This window comes from Stenella coeruleoalba, assembly GCF_951394435.1.
Source record: "Stenella coeruleoalba genome assembly, chromosome: 1".
In the NCBI taxonomy this organism is placed as follows: Eukaryota; Metazoa; Chordata; class Mammalia; order Artiodactyla; family Delphinidae; genus Stenella; species Stenella coeruleoalba.
Genome location: NC_137169.1, coordinates 169571498 through 169596113, shown reverse-complemented (window position 1 = coordinate 169596113; position 24616 = coordinate 169571498). Strand labels below are relative to the sequence as shown.

Below are 24616 nucleotides of genomic sequence, written 5' to 3'. Positions count from 1 at the left end.
TCAGGAAGCCTTTACTGCTTCACCCAGAGAAACTTGCATTCAATCCATAAATTAATCTCTGGAGATTCAAAACAAAACAAAAAACTGAAAATAGAAATGTTACCCTTGTTCAATAAGCATAATTACGTTCACCAGTTCTTAGAGGGAGAGCAAAATCTTCACCTAAAGCCATTCATTGGACCTCAGCAGTCAGATGGACTATTTCCAAGTCTTTGAATATAAAAAATATTTAAAAGCTTTCCTTGTGGGTTTGGGTTTTCAAAGAGGATCCCTTTGGAAAGTTGGCAAATACTTACTTTCCTGGCACAAGGATTGGTTTTTTTCTTTTCCCCTCCACCCAAAGCTATGACAGGGTGGAGTGGAGTATACTTCCATGAAATTGCATGTTTCCAGAATAGGATTCAGTGTTATATTTTACTGCTGTTAGAATTGAATCTCTAATCAAAAATAAGCAAAAACCAAACATTCTAGAAATAGAATTTCAGCTCATATTCTCTAATTTGGTCTTCATATAGGATAGAATTATTATATCTTATAAAAGTACCTTTTGAGCAGAAATGTAGCAAACAATCAATTAGCAAAGTGGTTCAGATTCCATTCCTGTTTCTGTGATCTCATGTAGTAACATCCACAATCTCAAATGGCAATCACACCATATCATTAACGCTGTTCAGATTCTCTCGTAGTCTGGATGGCTTGCAGGCAGGGGCATTGCATTCTTCAGCTCCTTGGTTTTGCTTACCAGCACAAGCCTACATTTAACCTAAATGACCGGGAACAATCCTGGTGTTCCTTGCTAGTGGATTGGGACTCGCTGTTGCCTAGTGTGGGATGGCTCTATAATAGATGGAACCTGCTTGTACATTGTATAGAAGTGATAATTGTGGATGAAAGTTGGGATCAGCAGAGTAAGAAAACTATAACTATTGTTTTGTTGGGTGCTGTGGATTATATTTCCCAAGGTCTCAGCTAATCATTTTTGCCTCCAAGGTGACGTGTACAAGGCCCTAGCTGTGGCAGATAATGCTAGGATAACACCTTTTAAGATGCTTTTCTCGTTGGTTCTTAAACATTAAACCCTTAAATACTGCACTGGAGAGAGAAACGTGACAGCGGTGGCCCGAGAGGTGATGAGCATCCCTGCAGGGCAGACTGTCTTAGCCTTCTCCAGGATGTCCTCGGCGTCTAGCCGACTTAGACATACAGGAAGTGCTTAATGAATAGTCGTTAATATCCATGTGTCCCCTGGGCTTGGAGAGCAGAAAATGAGTCGAAACAACTCCAGATACGAAGGAGTGAATGCATGTAGAAGAGTTTCAAACACTGTTTGAATAGGACGGACGAGTAGGCAAACGTTACCATCCTTTCCCACCTTGAAACTGTGTCTTCTGGTTTGTCTGGGTTTTTGGGTTTTGTGCGTGTTGTTCTTGCTGTTGTTTTTAGAATCCCATTGTACCTTTCTTTAATAAACACTAACATTCCTTCCTATTGTGAGATTTTGTTTTTTTAGTCCTTTGGTTGTTTTTTTTTTTTTGTTTTTATTAACAAAAAAATTAAACATCCTTTAATTTTTCTGAAGAAAGACACAGCGGGCTCCTCTGGCCATAGGATGATGTTAATACTTTTCGTCATCCCTCTTTTCTTCTTATTCCCCGAGTTTTGAAAGTATGGTCTTCAGATTCTAAGTGGCTCTTCTTCAAAGACCTATCTGCTTTCACAGTGAACTCTTGGTACTTAAAAGGTCTTTGATGACTAAGGACCCCCTTGCTTGCCTGGGTTTCTACAAGAAGGTGTTCTCCTTTTTGAGAACTGGCTAGGTTATAAACATAAAAGATCTTCCCTGGGCTTCCCTGGTGGTGCAGTGGTTGAGAGTCCGCCTGCCGATGCAGGGGACACGGGTTCGTGCCCCGGTCCGGGAGGATCCCACATGCCGTGGAGCGGCTGGGCCCGTGAGCCATGGCCGCTGAGCCTGTGCGTCCGGAGCCTGTGCTCCTCAACGGGAGGGGCCGTGGCAGTGAGAGGCCTGCGTACTGGGAAAAAAAAAAAAAAAAAGATCTTCCCTGAATGGCTCCCAGGCAATTCCTAAAATCTCTTGAAGGAAAAGTTTCCTCACGTGAATGAGTGGACCTTTTACTGTTTCCTGGAGAACTGGCCCAGAGGCACAAGACAGGTGCCAGAGGAAAACCAAGAACCAGGCTGGGGACAGGGAAAGAGCATGGCGGTGGGTGCTGAGGACAAACCATGAAGGGAGATGGAGGATGCAACAGAAAACATGTGCTGTAGCTTTGCATGAGAAGAAGCCTTCTGAAGCCTGTGTTTCCCTCTTAGTTTAGGTTTTACTGAGCTTTCTCCTAGGAGATGAACTAATAGTGTACATTATTAGGTTATGTTTTTAGGCATAAATCTGTTATTTAAGTAAGGTTATAGGAGCCCTGAGCTTTGCTTGGACTTGATAGGGTGCACACTCCTTGAAGCAAAGGTGCTAGTGTAAAGCATTTCTGTTGGAGCTCTTGGTTTGCTGAATGAAACCATGGAACCTGCGATCCTTGGCGCTTGCCATGTGCAGGCTGGCTGTCTCTTCCCCCTTGAGATGGGAGACATTCAGGCACACAGCAGGCACGTGGATCATGGGAATGCATGGGACCACCCTTCTGTGATGGTAACTCACCTGGTGTGAAACATTTGAAAAATATGCCAGAGCTTGGGGACTTGACCTCAGTGAACAGGGGAAAAAAGGAAGCCAGAGGGGAACATGGCATATTTTAACTGCAGCAATTCAGGTTTCTTTAGTCTTCAATACTTTGATTCACTCTCATGCTGTTTCTTTTAATTCGTTTACAACTATTGCTTCAAAATGTTTTCATTTACTCTGATTCTCTCCTATGACGAATGAAGAGGCAGGTCATGACTTCCCCTTTTCCCTCTATCATATATTATTGCCAGAAACTCCCTCAACAAAGAAAAAAAATACACACACACACACACACACACACACACACACACGAAGGTGGTACCTTCAACTTCACAGGATTTTTCAAAGTATTCTATCTAGTATTAGCTCCAATTGTGCACATTCAGAAACAGCAGAGCTGCCACTTCATTACCAACAAAAGATTGTTAATCACAGGGTCTTATATGAAACCTCTGTTCCTATTTGTTGGGATTTAGAATCCACGATGCCTCTAACCAGCTAAGGATATAATGACTAGGTGAGGTCAGGGCAGTGTCCACTGAGCTCAGAGTGGTGAGTGGACACAAAGGTTTTCTACAGGTACCAGGGACTTGTCTCTGAAAAGCAGTGAAGGTACCTGTTATGTACATTAATCGATTTAGTCAACTGATATTGACAAGTAGTCAAATTATTGATTCGATACTGGACGCTGTAAAATGATTTTGAATACTTTAGGTGAAAGATAGAATGGTGGTAGGAAAAATAGGTTGTTTTTCTATTAGACATTAAGTTTGACTAAAAAAAACTTTAGATAACGCCGAGTGTTGGTCCTTCTAATTTGAGTGTAGGTTTTCCCACCAGAGACAGACCTGGTTGTCTTTACCTTGTCCCATAAACCCAAGAGTAGAGAAGTAGAGACTATTTTGTCGAGCCTGATTCTTCTGTTCACATAGGTATTGGATTGATATGTGGTGATGTCCATGATATCAAGGTAGAGGCAGCAATAATTAGCTCTCAGGGCTGATTGCCTCTCTCCACGAGAGCTGGGCTTTGGGTCACTCCTGAGCTCCCTTGATTGACATGCCAAAATTTTGAAGAAGTACAGACTTATGGTTACCAGGAGCAAAAAGGTGGTTAGCATTTGCCAAGAATTAATGCCTAAAAAGTGTGACTGTTCTAGAGGTAGCTGTGTTCTAAGAGTATGGTCAAAGGAAATGGAGTCCTGGGATGTAAAGGTTTGGGGTGAGGAGATTTCTAAGTGCGATTTTACTGGCGAGGAAACAATAACGCTGTATTAGTTTCTAGAACAGTGGTGTAGTCTGAGGTTGACGTTGTGTATGGGCACATTCTGTCCGTCTGAACTTTGCTGCTTGGAGGACGTACTTTGGGTTGGAAGGCTCCGTATCACATTTGGTTAGATTTTTTGTGAGTCACAGACGTGGAGGGTGAGCCTGGCTCTGAAAAGCTTTATCCTGTCCGTTAGCAGAATTCTCAATGATTTGGCCCATTTGTCTTCTACTCTCCCAAGCCTTGGGGTTTAAGAAATGGTGTGTTTCCAGAAGTTTTTCAGGAGTGCACACACTGTTGAATATGGCTTTGGCAGCTGTGCTGTTGTGGTTGTCGAAGTGTGGAAGAGCGTTTTCGTTCTTGGTCTCTTGTTGTGAAGAGCTGGTTCTTATCAGTAGTTCATCCTGCCGGCCCACAGTGAAATGATGTGATGAGAACGCTCTCAAACTCAGAGTGAACGGGACGTGGCACCTGCCACATCAAACAAAGATAAACACAGGCAGAGGTCACTTTCCATCTTCTATAGACCTGACCTTTATCGACATCACCTGTGTATCCTGCTGTGTACATAAGGTTTCACATCCAGAGGCATCGATGTCGTGGGAATGTATTCCAAGTATGTGTTTTTAAGGTTATTTGTTCTTCTGTTTCCATGAACAGATATCAGTATTACCTGCAAGTCAAAAAAGACGTGCTTGAAGGGCGGTTGCGATGTACGCTGGAACAGGTGATCCGGCTGGCGGGCTTAGCTGTGCAAGGTAAGAGAGTGGGGACCGGTGTGTGACAGTCCGTCTTCTGTTGGATGTTGGTGTCGCTGGCCTCTCAGAGGGAAAAGTTAAATTTGCTTAAACGATCCCTTAGTAACTCTCACTTTTCATTTCAAGGTATCTTACATTAAAAATGCAGAGATACTGATTTTTAGAGGCAGGATGTTGGATTTCTCAAAGCTGTTTGCAAATTGCTCATGCTTGTATAATTTTAGTTTTATTTGAAGAAACAGCAGCTTTCATCCTGCCTCTAAGTAAAGCTACATTGCAGGGTTGGTGGAACATTTTCTTAGAATTTTGTCACTGCCCAACATGGTCATATCTTGTGGCTTGACGCCATGACTGTGTGACTTTCACATCAGTGTCAAGTGTGAGAGCTTAAAACATTGTAGTGTAATTGATTCCGACACAGTTAAAGAGAGAAACTTAAAATGCAAGATTGTAATGTGGAACAACAAATGTGTGTTAGAGTACATTTATCTTTCGACTTGTCCTACTTAGATTGATCAGACGCCTATGTTCTTATCTTCTCTAAATCGTTACACATATTTACGTAACACACCATGTGAGTTTTTACATATCTTTATACATTACTCTTTATTGAGGGGTAGCTTCATTGTCTTTAGTCATGTTGAAAACAAGATAAAAGTATAATTTTTAAAGAGAGACAAGTTTCCCTTGTAGTCATGATTTTCTTTAAAATCGGGTACCGTCCAAATGCAAGCCTGCCAGCCGCCAGGTCCTTGCTGTGTGGATTGTTGTAGAAGCTGAGAACTGAACTTCCCATCTGTAACTGCACTGAAGTTAAACCTTTTGGGTTTGAAATGTCTAAAGAGGCAGCCTTTCCTTGATAACTTTCATTTTGGGGATATTAGCGGGTTAGCGACTTTTGTTGGACGTATGATTCTTAGTAGGTAGCTTCTCCTGTTCCCCTGTGGATTGGAAGTACGCAAAATATGTTGTATCTCATCTGTTCACCTAACACTGGAAAGGGAAGGAGCAATGCCCAGAACGATATAACGAAACCATCCGTGGTTATAACTGAAAAATCATTAAAACAGTGGAGAAGACACCCTTAATTGGGGAGAAGAGAGAGAAGATCAGTGGGTCCCTCGTCTTCATCTTGGGTCTTTCTCCTTTAAAATGCTTCCTTTTCACTCACTCTCTTTTTTTCCCTCTCACTCTTTAATCGTTGGGCTCATTACAGGCATCCTGGATATTGGAGGACCCTAGTGATAGCTTTCAGGCTGAAGGAAGTTGGTGAACTTACTCTGGGTTCCCTTTTCCTTGGGTCCTTGAAGCTCGCTGTTCAGTCGGATGAAACCTCCTCTAGCTATAATATTTGTAAAATAATTTTTCTGAGAACCTTATTGGGCAGTTAGAAAGCCACATCAACAGAGATGAAAGTTGTCATGAAATATGACAACAGATAACTGACCTTGGAATTAGGCAGAGCCTACGCTCTTTGGTGTGCCTGAGTGCCTCACCTTGTTAATTAGTTATGTGCTGAGTTTGTAGGTGCATCTTTGCCTTCTTGGTAACGGCCTTCTGTGTGGATCCCCTCATTCTCTAGTTCTTGTTACCTAAAAGATACCTGAATCCATTTCTACCTGATGCTAAACATTTTACATGAAATTAAAATTTCATGCTGCTTTGAGTTGTTTTTTTTTTTTTTTTTTTTTGAGAGCAAGTAGGATTCGAAGCAAGACATTTATAGATTTATGATAGAGGCGCACTGTATTCATTTTACATGTGCTCAAACTTACAACTGTGAGATGAAAGTAGGACAGAACAGAACTTTGGGCATCTTATAACATGTGCAGCTGTTTAAGAGGTATAAAATTTGCAAGGATGCTTGCCAAGGGTGATTTACAGTGGGAATTTCCAGCTGCAAATATATGAAGAGATGCAGATGGGTTTGTCTCTTCAGTTCTCTAAATTAACCTTGAGTTAAAAAGTCCCCTTGGCATGGGCTCCCGTGGTGGCGCAGTGGTTGAGAGTCCGCCTGCCGATGCAGGGGACACGGGTTCGTGCCCCGGTCCGGGAAGATCCCACGTGCCGCGGAGCGGCTGGGCCCGTGAGCCATGGCTGCTGAGCCTGCGCGTCCGGAGCCTGTGCTCTGCAGCGGGAGAGGCCACAACAGTGAGAGGCCCGCGTACCGCAAAAAAAAAAAAAAAAAAAAGTCCCCGTGGCAGATATTATTAAGATATGTGTTGGTGAATATTTAATAAAAAGATAAATATAGATTTGTTTTAAGTTTTTAAAATAGCTTAGGAATCACTCTCAAATTTCCCCATTCTTTCTAGAAAATTATGTAGCAGTGCTCACGTGCTTATATTTACATTATTGCTATGTGAAAGTGGTAGTAACATCAAACCCATCTTGGCACTGTTTTTATTTAATAATAGTACAGAAGTAGGATAAAGTGGCGAGAGTAAATGTGGTGATAAGTTTACCCTATTTTATTCCATCTTTAATGTCATATAATAAAGACTGCCCTCCTTCCCCTTCTTTTCTTTTCAGCTGATTTTGGAGACTATAATCAGTTTGACTCTCAGGATTTCCTCAGAGAATATGTGCTGTTTCCAATGGTAAGTGTAATTTCCTTTTTCTCAATTAATTTTCTACCTTCTATGGATATTTAATTCTTTCCTTTGAAAATCTCAGAGGAATTTACACACATATTCCCTAGGGAGAATGTCCCTGCATTTATAAAGTAGGAACAAGTTTTGTAAGACACTGAGAATGGTAAAGATGCCTCTTCTTACCTCCTCAAGACACTTCCCTGCCCCCGGCCCCATCACACCAGCCTCCACTACTATGTTCTATCTTCCTTTCTGAGCACACCCAGCTTGGTCCCATCCCAGAGCCTTTGTACTGTGCCTCCTCTGCCTGGAATGCTCGACCCCAGGTCTTCTTATGACTTGTCATTCAGATCTTGATTCAAATACCACCTCCTCAGGGAAGGCTTCCTTTTCCTTGACCATCTATATTATACACTCCAACCATCCAGCACTTCCTGCCCTTTTATGCGTGTACTTCAGAGCTCTTTCAGTATCTGAACGTGTTCATTCTTTCTTTCATTTTTATTGTCAGCTGGAATGTCAGCTCTATGGTCCTTAAGCAGGGACTCTATCTCATCCACTGTTGTCTGGCACATAATTTGCATGAATAAACGTCTGTTGAATGCGTCCATGAAGTAAAATGTTTATTCCTGGGTTAAATTAGGGATGAGGCTAGGTTTTTATCCCTGGAGTATTTTTGTTTGTTTTTTGGTAGCTTTGGAGTAATTGAGAAGAGCTTTCACGAGGAAAGTTAAAACATTTGAAAAACCATTTTAGGGAAAGGCTATACCCGCTCCAACATTCCGGCTCTGATTTTAGAAATCACGAGCATTTACCACTTTTTTTTTTCCCCTGAGGGATAAAGTTATATAAGAAACGGTGCTTGTTCTCAGGGCGACGACAAAGTGGCTGAGTCAATAGGAAGTTTGCAAAATCCTAATGCAAATCCAAGTGTAACAAAGTATGATAGGGATTCTATGTAGGGAGAGGTTACCTGTTTTTGGGAGGTGAGGGTAGGTCGAAAGGCTAATGGTGTGTGAGCTGCATCTTAAAGGATGAGCAACATTGCAGCAGGCAGAGAGGGAAGGAGCAAGGGATGCTCTAGACAGAGGCTGGAGGAGGAGAGGCGAGGCAGCCTGCGTAACTGGGTGGGAGTCAACTGGCCAGTCTGATGGCCGCTCGGGGGTGCGGAGGGGAGCGGTGGCAGAGAAGCCTGAAACATCTGAGGAGTTAGAACGCGTGGGCTCCGTCCAGGGGTTCCAGGCCCCACACTTTGAGGACCACTGGATTAGAGTAATGAGACCGTTTGCAGAAGGACGTCAGATAAGAATCTGGTGTGTGGTGTTCTCGGCAAGACATAAGAATTAGGTGTTGGCAGTGAAGATAAAAACGAAAAAGCAATGCAAAAGATATTTTGGAAGTACAGTGGGCAGAGCTTGGCATCTAAACTACTGTGGCATATGGGAGAAAGTAGAGGGGTCTGGCGACAAAGGTTTTAAGTGTTGAGAGAAGGGGTGAGTAAGGTTGCAGTTATTTCCTGTGTCAGTGATGAGATGAATCTAATTGGTCCAAAACTTAAAAAAAACTTTTTTAAAATTTTTATACAATTCTTAAAGGTTACTTTCCATTTACAGTTATTACAAAATGTTGGCTGTATTCCCCATATTGTACAATACATCCTTGAGCCTCCCTTATATCCAGTAATTTGTACCTCCCATTCCTTCCTCCCCTACTCGTAACCACTGGTTTGTTCTCTATATCTGTGAGTCTGCTTCTTTTTGCTATATTCACTAGTTTGTTGTAGGTTTTTAGATTCTACATATAAGCGATATCATACAGTATTTGTCTTTCTCTGTCTGACTTATTTCACGTAGCATAATACCCTCCAAGTCCATCCATGTTGTTGCAGATGGCAAAATTTCATTCTTTTTTTTACGGCAGGGTAGTATTCCATTGTGTGTGTATCCATACACACACACACACACACCCCCCGCATCTTCTTTAGCCATTCATCTGTTGATGGACACTTAAGTTGTTTCCATAGCTTTTCAGTTGTAAATATTGCTGCTATGAACATTGGGGTGCATGTATCTTTTAGAATTAGTGTTTTCTTTTTTTTTCAAGATACGTACCCAGGAGTGGAATTGCTGAGTCATAGAGTAGTTCTATTTTTAGTTTTTGAGGAACCTCTCTATTGTTTTCCACAGTGGCTACACCAGTTTACATTCCCACCAACAGTGTACAAGGGTTACCTTTTCTCTAAAGTGGTCGAAAACTTAACCTTATTCTTCTAGGTTAGGGAAATACTGCAAAATCTCTAACTTTTTATGAATAGCTCTCTCCTTATTCTTCCCACCAAGATAATAGCAGTATTATCTTGGGCCTGCTGTTTTTTATGCCTTATTAATTCCACCGATTAAATCAACCTCCATTCAAAGAGATTAGCATATTACTTAGCAGAGAAGTTCTTCATAGGACTTGGTGTCAGTATCTGTAACAACTCAGCAGCTCACACAAAAGTCAGGATGTTTTCTGGTGTGCTCGGCGGAGCAAAGTGAAAGTGATACCTTAGAATTTTAGGGAACGTGTATGTTTGTGTCAAACGGAGACAATGAATTGGGTTGATAATTTTTCACAATTTTTTTTTTTTTTTTTACCTTTCTCTCATTAAAGGTCTTTATCACATAACCTTTAGGCAGAGATCAGGAGAATTTTCAAGGGTGATTACGAGCATGAGATGTATGAGTTTGTAGGTGGTAAGATGCTTTGACAGGTTAAAGTGCTGTAAAGCAGCTAAGGAGTTATTTTGTGTATCATACCTTTTTCAGAATAAGACCATGTCTCCGCTGGGCTCTAAGCAAATCAGATATTAAAACAGCAGAGACCTCATTCAGTCTCACTGTGCCAGACAGATATTGATGTTGTTGTCCTTGGATCTAAAACGTCCCTCTTTGGTATAGTAGCTGCTAGTGACAGGTGCCTATTTACATTCAAATTGAAATTAATTAGCATTAAATAAAATTAAAAATTTAGTTCCTCAGTTGCATCAAAAACGTGTTCAGTAGCCACGTGTGGCTCATGGCTACTGTACTGGAAAGCTTGGGTATAGAACATTTCCATCATTCCAGAAAGTCCTTCTGGACGGCCCTCAGGATGACGTGGCAGAAGCTGATGTCAGCATGCATATCTGATTCGTGAACATTCCTAGGCTTCTGCCATCAGTCATGTATCCTCTCCTCCGCCCCACGACCCTGACCCCTGTTGTATCCTCGATACACTGTGGCCTGTGGTCAGGAGGTTTAGAGTATAGGGGTCAAGTGTTCTGTGCCCATATCCTGGCCGTGCCACTTACTGGCTGTACAAACTTGGGCAAGTTATTTAACCAAAGCCTCCGTTTCCTCATCTAAAAATGAGGATAACGAGCCTAATCTGACTGTGAGGATAAAAGGAGAGAATGCCTGTGAAGGACTTAATCGGGCATGTGGTGAATTCTCAGTAAGTGTCTATTTAGTTGTCATCATAATCACCGTTGTCCTCACATTATTATTATCAGCAGCATTATTTTTCTGTCTCTGTTAGGCAAGCATAGGCTGCTGAAGAGTGTGCTTTCCAGGCAACAATACTCTATGCACTTTGAAATGTGAGCAGACAGAGGACAAGCAGAGTGCATAAATTATCATTCAGCCGCTTCGCGTAACTTGAACCCTACTCAATACCCTGTAATGGCCTATATGGGAAAAGAGTCTAAAAAAGAGTTGCTACGTGTATATGTATAACTGATTCACTTTGCTGTCCAGTAGATACTAACACAACATTGTAAATCAACTATACACCAATAAAAATTAAAACAAAACAGAAACAAAAAAACCCTCGCTTGACAATATGACACTGACACGTTGCATATTGAGCTGAGCTCAGCTCAGCGCAGTCAATGTTTATTGATCATCTACTGTATGTTGAGAGTTTATACGCTGGCATTGTTCAAAGCCCTGAGTTGGGCCCTGGAGGCAGTGTGGAGCCTTGCTGCCTGCTGACCTTAGGTGCCTGCCATCTAGCAGAGGGAGGGAGACAAGGATAAAGGGTAAGATGAGTATCCAGATAACTATGTAAGAAAGACAATAGGTAGACTATGGTAAGAACTCTAAGAGAGACACACAGGGTGGAAGAGGTAGGTTCAGAGAGGGAAAGGCTTCTGTCCCACGTGAGAGAATATGGAAGCCCTGTCCAGGGAGTGGTAGGTGTGTCAGGACCTGAAAGATGGGGTGAGACGTGAAAGCAGTTTGTGTTAGGAAGAGTCGGCCTGGGGCCTTGAACCCTTGAGAGAAGAGGTCTGAAGGGACGGCTGAGCCACACTGAAAAATGGTCTGAATGCCAGGCCCAGGTGTTGACCTAATTGAGTAGGCAGTGGGGAGCCATGGAAGGTTGCAAACTTTCTGCTTGGTTCCACTAGAGCTTTCAAAGGGAAGAATGCATTCCTTTGGTGGGGGAGGGAAGATGGGATGAATGGCCGTGTTTGATCTTATAAAGTAACCGAATTTGTCAAATGGCATTTCTGCAGCCGGTCAAAGAACAAAGTTAAGTACACAGGGCGCTCCCCAGGTGTGCAGCTGTGTGCAGGCTCGCTCTCTGCCATTTTTCATCCGCGCGCAGCCACTCTCGCCTGGCCCTGTGGTGGGACCACATACCTCAGGGAGGCCCCAGACACAGATGGAGGCGGTGGGGTTGAGTACAATAGCAGAGGGGTCCCTTTGGACTTTTTCTTCTTTCAAAGTAGGAGACAGCAGTTTATTGGAGCACCTTTTGATCTTCAGTTATCTTTATTTTGTTTTATTGCCACATGCCTTTTATTAGCTTTTCAAAATTAATATTGAGTTATTCCTAATACTCGGTACCTGGATGCACAGACACAGCTGGATTCCTAAGCCACGTGGCATCTTTGTGATTCCACAGCATAAAACGGAAAACATCGAGCTTGTTTCCTATCGTGGACTTGAGTTGTTTCAGTGGATGGCTAAACAGAAAACAGCAAATTAATCAGTAACACATGAAAAATGAGAGCTGCCAGCAATTCCCTCCGTCTTCTCTAAGGTTTCTCAGGACCATCTGCAGAGCTATAGAATTTCCAATATATAGTTATGCTCGCATGTTCCAGCTTTAAGAAATATTGATTTTCTCCAGTTGCATCATTTGAGATGGGATGTTTCTTGCAGTTTTGAGGTGTACCTTTGGGGGGTAGTGTTTCATGAAAAGCTGTTAAATTGGACGTAATCTTTATAGAAATGATATTTTAGAACCAAGGGAATGAGGCGTTTTGGATGTTTTCTGTGAAAACATCAGTCCCCCCCCCCCTCAAGTGTCTTTGATGAGCCTTGGAAGGCTTACCGGGACACACAGCTCGGAGCCCCTTCTAACGCCCCCTCTGGAGCTCGGAGGAAGACGGAGCACATCTGTGCCTTCCTTGGTGCTCACCAGCCTGGGGGGCGTGGAAGTCGCACCTGGGAAGGGCAGAGGCATCTGGGCTGGAGCCACCGAAAGGGATGGGATGAGCTATAGAATCTCCATGCCCGTCAGTGTCTCAGGAACTGATTGGTCTCCCATCTTGGATGTATTCCTCCAGACTCCATCTCACTTTCCTGCTAAATGTTTAACAAGCCCTTTAAACACTCCCGCCGTCATTGAAGGGGAGTTGGGAAGCGATGTGTCCAGTTGACTCTAATCCCATGGGAGCCAGCACAGCACTGGTCCAGGGGCCTGGGATTCAGTTGGTCGAGACACCAGCTGGTCAGCTCCCCACCTGTTACCTTCTGGAGCTCTGCTGTGGCGGTTGAGCTGTCGTGGCCTCTTTTGTTCCCAAGGCCCCATCAACTAGGCTCTGAATGAGCCAGCTCTGACTTCAGGTGGCTCTGAATTAGTTTGCTGGGATTGTGCTGGTGGATAAAAAGGCCAGGCACAGTCCCTTCTTGGGCTCAGCTTTGGAAGGGATGATGACCTGGAAACTCATTTGCCTGTATATCCTCACATTAAAAACGTGTAAGCACTTACAGAGGATTTTTTTAAACTTTTAATTTTATATTGGAGTATAGTCGATTACCAGTGTTGTGTTAGTTTCAGGTGTACCACACAGTGATTCAATACATGTACATGTATTTATTCTTTTTCAAGTTCTTTTCCCATTTAGGCTGTTACATAATATTGACCGGTTTCCCTGTGCTATACAGTAGGTCCTTGTTGGTTCTCCATTTTAAATATAGCAGTGTGTACACGTCAATCTCAAACTCCCTAACTATCCCTTCCCCCCCCCCACCCTACCCCCCTGGTTCTCTAAGTCTGTGAGTCTGTTTCTGTTTCTTAAAAAGCATTTTTAATGGAAGTCCAAGAGGCAGGCAGATAGGGAAGAAGAAGGTAAATGAAAAAAGAGCTATTCCCAGATGCCCCAGAATGTAGATGGCAACCCCAAATATGCCTTGAAATAGCCTGTTACAGTGGAGAGCCCTGTTACAAAAGTAAACATGAACCTCTGTCCTAAAAATGACAACCTTTAATTCAAAGGAGTAGGGGCTTCCCTGGTGGCGCAGTGGTTGGGAGTCCGCCTGCCGATGCAGGGGACGCAGGTTCGTGCCCCGGTCCGGGAGGATCCTACATGCCGCGGAGCGGCTGGGCCCGTGAGCCGTGGCCGCTGAGCCTGCGCGTCCGGAGCCTGTGCACCGCAACAGGAGAGGCCACAACAGTGAGAGGCCCGCGTACCGCAAAAACAAACAAACAAACACACAAAGGAGTAAAGGGAGACTGAGGAAGTGAAGCTAATCAGGAACAACTTCTAGAAAAAAGAGAGCTTTTAAGGTTTGCAAGCAAAATAGCAAGTGACCTTAACTGCTTTCCATTCTGATAGGATTTGGCCCTGGAAGAAGCTGTTCTGGAGGAGCTGACACAGAAGGTGGCCCAAGAACACAAAGCCCACAGGTAAGGCGGGGGCTGCCAGGCCCAGCACGTGGCCACCGTCCTGTCCGAGGCAGGAGACATTCGGCCCCTTCACGCAAGCCCTGGCTTGAGTCAACACAGTTCTGTTTCTTGTAGCAAGTGATTCAGCTCTGTTCTGAGAGTGCATGTAGATTTGAAAACAGTGCTACCACTCCCCTTTCTTTTTTTCTCTCTCTCCCTTTCTTTTTTTTTTTCCTTTTTCCTTTTTTTCTTTAACACCAATTGGCCCACATGTTGGCCAGAGGAATTCCTCTCTGTGACCTTCCTAAAACTGTTGCCAGACCTGGGAAGCCTGGGACTGACCCACTTTACAAAAGATGGAGTTTTATCAGAAACCTAAAGCAACTGGCACATCTCGGCGATTTGGGAGATGCCTACAATTTCAGCATAAACATTTCACTCCAGGCTGAGTGCAGACCTCAAGAGCTGCTTTGGGTGGGAAAGTCAAGGTCAGGAGGGGAAAGAATGAGATCTAAGGCATCCCTGAGAGCTTGATCAGGGCTACGTGGAGCTCTTTGGGACATGTGCAGTGGTCCTAGACTCTATCTTGGTTACTTGACTCCCAAAATGTCATCCTCAGAAACTTTTGCCTTTCTTCCTTCTTTCTTTTTTAACAGTGGAGATTTTTTTCCCAGGTGGGAGAAAAATACATTTTTTTTTTTTAAAGCAGGCAGCATTATTCACCAGGATGTCTGGAATAATTATTTAGTGTTTATAGGGCTGTAGCTCTTAATTAAATATTTTACCTTCCTCTTATTATTCCCTGTTGAGTAAAAGGCTACTGAGGAATATGTTAATGCATTACTTAGTAATGTACCATGCCTGCACAGTTGGTTGGGTGACAATGGCTTTTCCCAGAACTAAAACCACAGTTCTGGAATTTGCCACCAGGAGGGTAGGATCTTCCACTGACTTTATGGCTCTTAACCATTTCCTCCTTTGATGCTCTTTTGATTTTAGTGGAATCCTGCCAGCAGAAGCTGAGCTTATGTACATCAATGAGGTGGAACGTTTGGATGGCTTTGGACAGGAAATCTTCCCTGTGAAGGTAGCATACCCTCTCCTTGCTTCAGCCGTCTCAGAACAGCACAGGCATTTGGAAAACCAGTGTTGATTGAGAGCAGAGAGCCAGAAGGCTTGGCTTCCTTACTGCTACGTGGCGTTAGCTGGCAAGTCCAATTTACTTTAGGTAAAGCAAACCCTTTTTCGTAACGGAGAGAGTTTGAAGCTTTCCATGGTCTTCAGCAGAATATCTCGTCTGTAAGACAACCTTCTGAGTGAGTACCAAACACCAGCCCATTTGGTGCCAAGAATTTATCGAGGCCACATCCAGCCTTCCAGGGGGACAAGGAGCAAACATCGTGCGTGCCTTAGTACAGACCCTCCCCAGCAGTTTTCTCACCCGAGCTTCTTTTCTTTTCTCTTCTTTGGGCTGATGCAGTGATCATTGTTGGTGAGGAAGAATAACATTTCCTGTATGCAATCATACTTTATTTCTCCAGCTCTACAGAGCCTCTGTTGTGGGTTCCCAGCCCCTTTGGTGTTGTCTGGAAACTATGCCTAGGAAACGGTTACAGCACATCCCATCCTTTGTAACAGAGCCACCTCCTGAAGTGGGTGTGGTTTGGGGGTTCATGGTGCAAGGTCATTTACAGAGCTGAGCCCATCCTCCAAACTCATTTTCCTCTCTCTGCTGACCCACTTTACAAAAGATGGCGTTTTATCAGAAACCTAAAGCAACTGGCACATCTCGGCAATTTGGGAGATGCCTGCAATTTCAGCATAAGCATTTCACTCCAGACTGGCTCCGCTGGCTGTTGTATAAGTGTTCTGTTCCCCCTCTGTTGCACGCTTGCAATTTGCCTTAATGAGAACTGCCCATGTGTATCAAGTAGAAGCGAGCAGGGTGCCCGCAGCTTGCAAAAAAGGCTAAATGGCTCTTTTTTAGATTTGTTTAATTTTCTTTTGCTTCTCTAATGGCTGCCCTTCATAGGGTTGTAATCCATTTTCCTTGCAATAATACCTTATGAAGCCATCTGCATCCCACTTCCATTTCACCAGCCCATATATAGTCATGACATTTTGGAAAACCAGACTAAACTTTTCTCCACTTCTAGAAAACTGACTTCTCAGGCCCTGGAAGTTGGAGGTTTTGTCATGGTGGTCATTTGCTTGTGTTGTCTTTAGTGATTCTGAACTGTGGGAAATAGAGGCAGTGGAGACAGTGTTGAAATCCACCGTGCTTGGTTCTGATGTGTTTTCTAGTCTGTCCTTTAGTGGGAAAAGTACAAGGGAGATACCAGAGCTTAGTCCGAGTGGGCAGATAGGCACGGCTGACTCACTGCCAGTGGGTGTAACTCAGCTGGGCTGCTGCTTTTTTTCTTCCTCCACCACATATCTGTTCATGACTCAGGTGACCACCTACAGACCACATGATTCCTGGAGACCCAGGGATGATGGGTGGGGCAGCAGTAGCCGTGTGGGCGGTGATGGGGTCAGCTCTAAGTGAAAAAGCCGCCAGGAAAGTATGCAGGGGCAGCCTGCCCATGGGGATGAGGTCCCTTTGGGTTAGCACAGGTCCTTCTTGACCAGGTAAGGTTTAAAAAGTGTGTTATGGATGTGTCCCAGGGAAGAACCTTTATGCTTAGTGTAGGTTTTTCCATGAGTGGTTTCTCAAAAATTTTCAAGGTTCAGGGCGGGGGTCCCTTCCATTTCCTGACAGGTCTGCCCCTCCCCCTCCACAAACACGGGGCTGGCCGCGGCCTCCACCCTCCTGTATTGTCAGAGCACGTGGGCATGGAGGGACGGAGCTTCTGGAATGGGTCATACAGAGTCTGGAGCCTCAATCCTTGACTAAGTTGTTCTGACGGGTATCCGTTCTGTGTTTTTTCCATTGTCCCACCCTGGTGGCCTGCTCCTCCCATGTCCCCATCCCCTCCCACCAGGCCTCTGCACCCACCTACTGGCAACGTGCCCAGAAAAGTCTTTCTGCAGAATTTTCCTTTTTCTTCCCGTCTCTACTTCACCTATCTTCTTTTCCCTCACAGATTTTTCTGTAATACAGCTTACCTTTGAACTTCTCATAATTACCGAGGCCCTCTTTTTAAATTATTTATTTTGCTGTGTTGGGTCCTCGTTGCTATGCGTGGGCTTGTCTGTAGTTGCGACGAGCGGGGGCTTCTCTTGTTGCGGAGCACGGGCTCTAGTCGCACAGGATTCAGTAGTTGTGGCTCGCGGGCTCTAGAGCGCAGGCTCAGTAGTTGTGGCGCACGGGCTTAGTTGCTCCGCGGCATGTGGGATCTTCCCAGACCAGGGCTCGAACCCATGTCCGCTGCATTGGCAGGTGGATTCTTAACCACTGCACCATCAGGGAAGTCCCCGAGGCCCTTGTTTCCTCCCCAGTTCTTTCTGTCTCGGCTTTTGCCATCAGCAGTTGTCTTTCCCTTTCTCTCTCTCTGTTAGAAGACGCCTGCTTGAATGGAAGCTTTGGGAGGGGCATTGAGAAGAGGTCCCTGAGAAGGGACACTGTCATCTTTGTGTCTTAAGTGGGATCAAGTGTTCTGAGGGAGGTAGGGGTTTATCTTTTCCATCTTAGGCCTAGTTGGGCACGGCCCTCCACTTACTCCACAAAGAGGATGTCCCCCGAGTGAAAGCAGGAGGCTCTGTGACAGTTTACTCCCTGGATGCCGAACCTTGCTCCCACTCTGCTCTCAAGAACACTGGAAGCCAGGTTATACTCTTCCAGGCGGGAGGCTGGAGGCACCTGACTGGACCAAGAGACCAGACCGAAGACCTCTGGGTTCCCCTAGACAGGGCCCAGCAGGTTGCCCAACGGTGAAGCCTGTCATCCACGTGCCCTTCCTGTGCTCACAAAGGTCCCAGCCAGCATTTAGCATCCCACCCTGGACCGTGAATAGACAGCCGAGCATCCTCAACCCCCATGATGCCCTAATAGGAACAACAGACGTCAACCCAATGAGAATGAAGCAGCGTGAAAGAGGCAGAGAGTCTGCAGGGTGAAGGGCCCCCTGCCCAAAATACCATCCTATGAGTCCCAAGGATAAAAAATTAAAATATATTACCTTCTTGAAGGAATAGAGTGCTTTTAAAAGGGAACGTTCGGCAAATAAAAAAGAACTCTCAGAAATTTAAAATATGATATCAGAAATGGAAAACTTAATAGATAGGTTAGAAGATTAAATTAAGAGAAATCTCACCCCCCCAAAAAACCCAAAGTGATGGAATGTGGAAGGCAGGAGATAAAATTGGAGGGCCAGCCCAGATATCCAACATCTGAACAGTGGGAGTTCTAAAAGGAGTGAAAAGGGGAAACAGAAGGTAGCAATTTGAGAAAATATCCCAGAACTGAGGAACATGAGGTTCTAAATTGGAAGGCCAAGCATGGTGGATGCAAATAGACACACTCTAGGGTTTTAAGTGGTGGTGGAAGTGGATGCCTTTAAGGGAGAGGAAATGGTGGGTCCAAGGCTGCTTTTAAATAAGATCTAACGAGGATTCAGTTCTTCAAACTGTGTGCGTAAATAATTGCACATATGCAGTATGCAGATATAATCAAACTATGTATAATTTTGATTTAAAAAACCAAAAACTAGGGTTAGAAAAGATATTAATAGATATTCATGAAAGAGAAAATCTTAACTGCCAACAAATCTGAGAAAATCCTAAAATTCTTTCTCAAACAGGAAATGTATTGTGACAAACTGAGATAAAAGAAAGAAAGGTATCTATGTAGTCTATTAGGATGTGCAGTGGGATGCGTCCCTTTGGACCTAGTGGCTTTCCTGCCCCCATTCCGTTCTATGATTCATTCCACGTATGGGCGAGAAACGGGGTGTGGTCCCCATGGGTAGGCTGCCAGACCGCTGGGGATCTGTTTCATCACAACGATCTTTTGTTGATCTTATGCAGGACAATCATGGAAACAGTGTGCACCTGGGCATTTTCTTTATGGGGATTTTCGTGAGAAACAGAATTGGAAGACAAGCAGTAATATACAGGTAGTCTGATTTGTCTTTCTCCTTTTTCCCCTCGAGGTGCTCTAGCAAACCCCATGGAGTATGAAAGTTATACAGATGAGTTAAGAGGCAGACCTTGGATCAGAGTTGAGCTTTTCTCAACTCTGATAAGATCCGCCCCCTCTGCAGGATTTCAGGGGTTATGGAGAAATTCATCTCACTTTCCCTGGGGGTTTGGGGATGGGGGATGTTCTTTCTTTCCACCTGACCCCAAGAAATGCATAGTTGAACCTCCACTGAGCCAAAGAGTGGAACAAAACTCTGTGAGTCTGGTTGGAGATGGGCTCTTCCATGAGTCAGGTCCCCATGGGATTACCTTTGCCTCGATTACCCATGACCAGTCACTAAATCCACACTGGCTTCTTCCCATTGCCCTGAACCCTCTACCTAACCACACGTGCTAGAAAAGTGCAAACTAATTTTTCTGTTAACGAAAGAGGTCTGTTTGTGAAAGTGTGTTTTGAAAAAGCAATCAATTTGTTATCATAACTGAAAGGACTTGGGTACTTTTTATTATTTTGACCCTTCAACCTTCTTTTCCATTTAACATGAGTAGAAGCAGCATAGGGAAGTGGCAGGGTGTCCCCTGCATTACATGGCAATGAACTTGCTTTGTATAGGTACCAACAGATCCCATCCTAGTATCAACAATCCGAAAAACTGCATGCCTGCTTTCATTTACGAGGGCAGTGTGGCCTATTATTTACCAGAAAAACAGCTTTCCAGTGTGTGCATCTGATAGGCAGAGCTGCACGTGCAGGGCAGATGATCAAAGACAGATCTTAGAGGCAAAGCACGGTCCACTTTCTGGAAGTGAGTTCTTGGCCAGCCGTGTATTTTCTGGATCAGCAGTTACTGCAGGTCATTTTGAGGAAGTTTTCCCACTAAAAGCTTCCTAATGGGCTTTTCTTTTCCTAGGTCCCCACCCTGCCATTATTTTCGTCCATTTATTTTCTCTTGCTCTTTGAATAGAGACGTTATTGAAACAGGAGTGGGGAGAGAGCTCTTTGGAGCTACAGAATAAGCTTTTTGACTATTGGACATATTCGGTCAACTCATATACCTACAACAAATTAAATAAAATATATGAATATGTGCAGAGTTGTAACTCTACACTTTTATGCCCATGTAAAGCCATCCAGGCATTTTGTCCCACACAGTTCTTTGTAGCTAAATCAGTGCTTGAGTCTGGAGAAGAGAAGCAGACACATCTTGGATTCTGGCTATCTAGATTAAGTAGAAAATAGCAAGTTGAAAGTTTGCTGATCATAAGCGCCTCACAGGTTTTGTTCAGTTTCCTTAGGAACTGCTTGTAGACTGCTTCCTTTAGCACTTGCCTTGAAACCCTTACAAGATGGGAACTGACTTCTGCTACAGTGTCATGTTAATTGTGCCACTAAGGTGAAGTCGTATGGTGGAGTGCGGAGTGGACCCAGAATTTTGGCAGTTGATTTGAGGGAATGGAGCTAGAGGAGACCACACCTCTCTTATCTCTTGAGACCTTCACTAAGGAGCACGTAGCTGTGAGTCCACATGGATGTGATCTAATGGAATCGTAAGTCAGCAGACAGCTGTGCAGAACACCTGTAGATGTACGGAAAAACAGGTGGTACTGGTGTAACGGAAAGCTGATCGGAGGAATACCTGGAAGGTATAGAACTCATCGGTCCCTGATGAGCAGAGTGAGTGAGGCTAAGTCATCCCCTTTGGCCTGAATTGCCTCATCTCCAGAGTGGAACGTAAATAGCCGCCTTGTCTACCTAAGAGAGTTGATAAAAGAACTGTACTCTATACAGATGCGAGACAACCTCATTACTTTGCATTATTTCAGCAAACATCTATTGAATGCTGTGTGCCAGGTGTACTTGGTGCTTGGAATACAGAGATGAAGAAAGCAGAATCTCTGCCCGGGGCATGAGGGCCTATGATCGAGTTTGGTTTAGTTAGGGATCTGGTCACAGACATGAACAATTGTGATACAATGTGGTGACTGATAGAGGACTGCACTAGGCTCTTTCCTGGCATGTGGGTGCTTGGGGATGAGGAAAGGCTTCCTGGAGAAGGTGACTTCTTCTGGGTCTTAAAGGAATCATGCAGGCAGAGGAAGAAGTGTAATGAGCAAAAGCAGGATGGTGGGAGAAAGCGGTGGGCAGGGAATTATAGGTCGGGGAACAGAGTGAAGGGTAGGTAGTGTAAGAGGTGATTAGAAACTGGCTCCAAGTAGAATGGGAAGCAGGAGCTAACCTTCCCTCGTCTGGTGGTTCTTTCTGTGTATCTCATTTTAGATAAGATCTCCATGAGGAAAGGGAAGGAAACGTATGTGTGTGTTTAGATCACAAAAATGTAGGCACATTAAACACTCCCTAGGCATTTTTTCCAAGTGGCATAATCAAATCTGTAGTGTACAGCGCAACACAGAACCTCTGTGCGTTCTTCAGCCTAGATTCCTGGAGACACATGATTTTTTTTTTTTTTTTTTTTTGGCCGCGCTGCATAGCTTGTGGCATCTTAGTTCCCCGACCAGGGATCGAACCCAGGCCCTCGGCAGTGAAAGCGCGGAGTCCCAACCACTGGACCGCCAGGGAATTCCACACATGACTTTTAAATGACATCCCCCTCCAGCATTGAAAATGGGGATCACGGGAAATGCTCTGTCCATTTGGAAGCGTGAAAACCAAGGCAGTGGAAGTCTCTGGCATATTCTCCTCCTAGGTCGTAAAGGAAAGTGTACTTTATTAACAGCAATATCTAGACGTCGTGGACATAGGATTTTTAGCTATTTAAATAGATGCGTGTTGCATTTTATTTCCTTTTCTGCTTTGAGAGGAGGGACGTTTAGCTTTTAAAAATATGGTTAAATCATACTTTGTAAAATGAGACTCAGGAATAACAGGTGACACTCCTATGCCGTCATAAACGCCTAGAACGTCTTTGGGCAAACGCCGTTGGCTTTCTTCTGTGCAGGTGGAATGACATGGGGAATATCACTCACAACAAGTCAACTATCCTGGTGGAGCTCATCAGCAAAGAGGAGACTGCCCTCTTTCACACGGTAAGCAAGACGGGCAGGTGAAGGCAGGGTCCCACAGGCAGCTTGCTGTTTGTCTTCTCAACCTGTAATATCTTCTCCTCACTCTCCATGTCAGGACAGAATAAATATTCTGTTGAACCCATAACTTTCCAGTACTTGCCCAGAGCTGTCATCACTCATTTCTGGAAGGTGGTGGGGACCTCATGCTCACAATGCTGGGGTTTCAAGCTGAGTTTTGACTCTAGGGTTTGGGTTCCTCCACCAGCCTTATATGTGGTGGATCACATTGTCGGGCATGCCCTGGACTAGTCACCCCTGATGATATTGCATGGTATTTTCTTTTACTGGCTGGTTGGGATTTTCTTTGCCATCATAATCCAAGCCTGATCTGAAGCAAACTGGGTGATTGCCTTTCTGTTGAGTGCCTACTTGAGAGCCAAGGCACTCCCTGCACCTCCCTGCCTCCCATTTGATGATGCTTGGCGTTCATGCTACGCTCTGCCTTGATTTATTTACTGATTTTCAAAGCACTTGGTTTAGCATTATGTAAAGACACGTCAGATCATCACTGTAACCCCAACGTCTTTAGCAGACAGTATTTGTCTGCCATCCCTGGGTGGGCTTCATAGACATGACCGCCACTGAATTTCAGCACACTGGTTTCTGGCTCAGGGGGTTATTTTGTGCTTGACGTGAAGGGAGGAAGGGACGTGCCCCTGCTCAGAGGAATCCTAGTGAAATGCATATATTTGGATTGGCCAAAAAGTTCCTTCGGGTTTGGATGGCCCAACCCGAACGAACTGTTTGGCCAGCCCAATACAATCAAACAAATGTTTATTTTCCCCGTTTCTTCTTCTCCAAGGACGATATCGAAAACGCCAAGTATATATCTCGATTGTTTGCTACACGGCACAAGTTTTACAAACAAAACAAAATCTGCACTGAGTAAGTAAACATTTTGTCCACCCTCTCCCGGGATCAGCTTCAATTCTTGTGCTTTAGGGATGGTGTAGATCGCTTTTTATACTGACTCTTTTTCCTCATTCCTTGTAGAAGCTAAAGGGGCAAGTTAAAGCCGGGCGGGAGGGAAAGAGCTTTAATGATGAAGACTGTCTTGTGTAGTCTATATGCCTAGGGAGAAAATGATTTGCAAATTGACTGTGAGTGCTTGACTTCCTGAACGGATTGGCCGACATCAGTGCCTTTCCAACCTCTGCCATGAGTTTGGAGGAACCGAGTGGTTCCCAATTTGCCGGGGCGCCCCTTCGTGTCAGATGTGGAGTGTGTTCAGAAGCAGGTAGCAGAGTGACGAGCCAACTTGAAAGAGAAGAAGCTGCTGTCATCCTCAGCCCTGTGTTGCTCACACAGTTGGCTAACCCTGCGTGTGCTTCTGGGTCACGTCACCCGCCTGTAAATGAGAGGCCAGGGTAATTAGAGGAAGACTTGGAAGACGCTAATAGATGTCACAAATCCATGTGTGTGTTTTTCAGTTTAATTTGGAAATAAAGATGATAAAGGGAGTCTGATGAGGGAACTTAACTGTGACCTGACCTTGGATATAGCGTGCCGGGCTCACACTATCATAGCCTTTCCTCTGGTTGCCTTCAAAAGACGTTCCTCAGCAGAGTACATCAGCAGTTGGGGCGTCCAAGGTGCTTAATTTTGTTTCAAAGAACCTCGGGATGTAAATGCAGGAGAAGAACTGCTTTCCCACTTCCCCAGTGGACACATGTAAGAGTGTGAAAATACTGTCCTAGAGCAGTTCCTGCTGAAGAAGGTGCTGCTTTAGAACTGGAGCATCAGGTCCTGACAGACTTTTTTCTCTACGTGATGGAGGTTCTTTCAAACCAGTCTTTGCCATTGGCCACTGTCAGAGTCTGAAAGTATATTTGATAGTACAGTTGGTCCTCTGTATCTGTGGGTTTCCTATCTGCGAATTCAACCAACCGTGGATCAAAATACATTCCAGAAAGTTCCAAAAAGCAAAACTTGAATTCACTATGAACTGGCAGCTCTTTACATTGTATTATAAGTAATCTAGAGATGATCTGAAGTATGTGGGAGGATGTGCATGGGTTATATGCAAATGCTGTGCCAGATGATATAAGGCACTTGAGCATACATGGATTTCGGTATCCGAGGTGGGTCCTGGAACCAATCCTCCTTGGATACCAAGAGATGACTATATAGTATTAGGTCTGCCAGCAAAGTTTGCAAATGTAAATCAGAAGAACACTGATTAGAGAGCAGCAATTTAAGCCACCATATCTGTTATGGGTACA

General features: G+C 44.4%; 1 protein-coding gene across 6 annotated transcripts in view; it reads left to right on the top strand.

The window, feature by feature from the left end:
• Positions 1–24616, top strand: part of PTPN14 (protein tyrosine phosphatase non-receptor type 14) — a 173394-nt gene that overhangs the window by 112240 nt on the left and 36538 nt on the right. For all 6 annotated transcript variants that reach the window (XM_079900171.1, XM_079900173.1, XM_079900168.1 and 3 more), the window contains 7 exons: positions 4619–4716; positions 7249–7316; positions 14179–14249; positions 15228–15315; positions 19197–19285; positions 22268–22355; positions 23197–23279. In XM_079900171.1, the coding sequence (XP_079756297.1) occupies positions 4619–4716; positions 7249–7316; positions 14179–14249; positions 15228–15315; positions 19197–19285; positions 22268–22355; positions 23197–23279 (585 nt within the window). The remainder of the gene's footprint in view (positions 1–4618; positions 4717–7248; positions 7317–14178; positions 14250–15227; positions 15316–19196; positions 19286–22267; positions 22356–23196; positions 23280–24616) is intronic.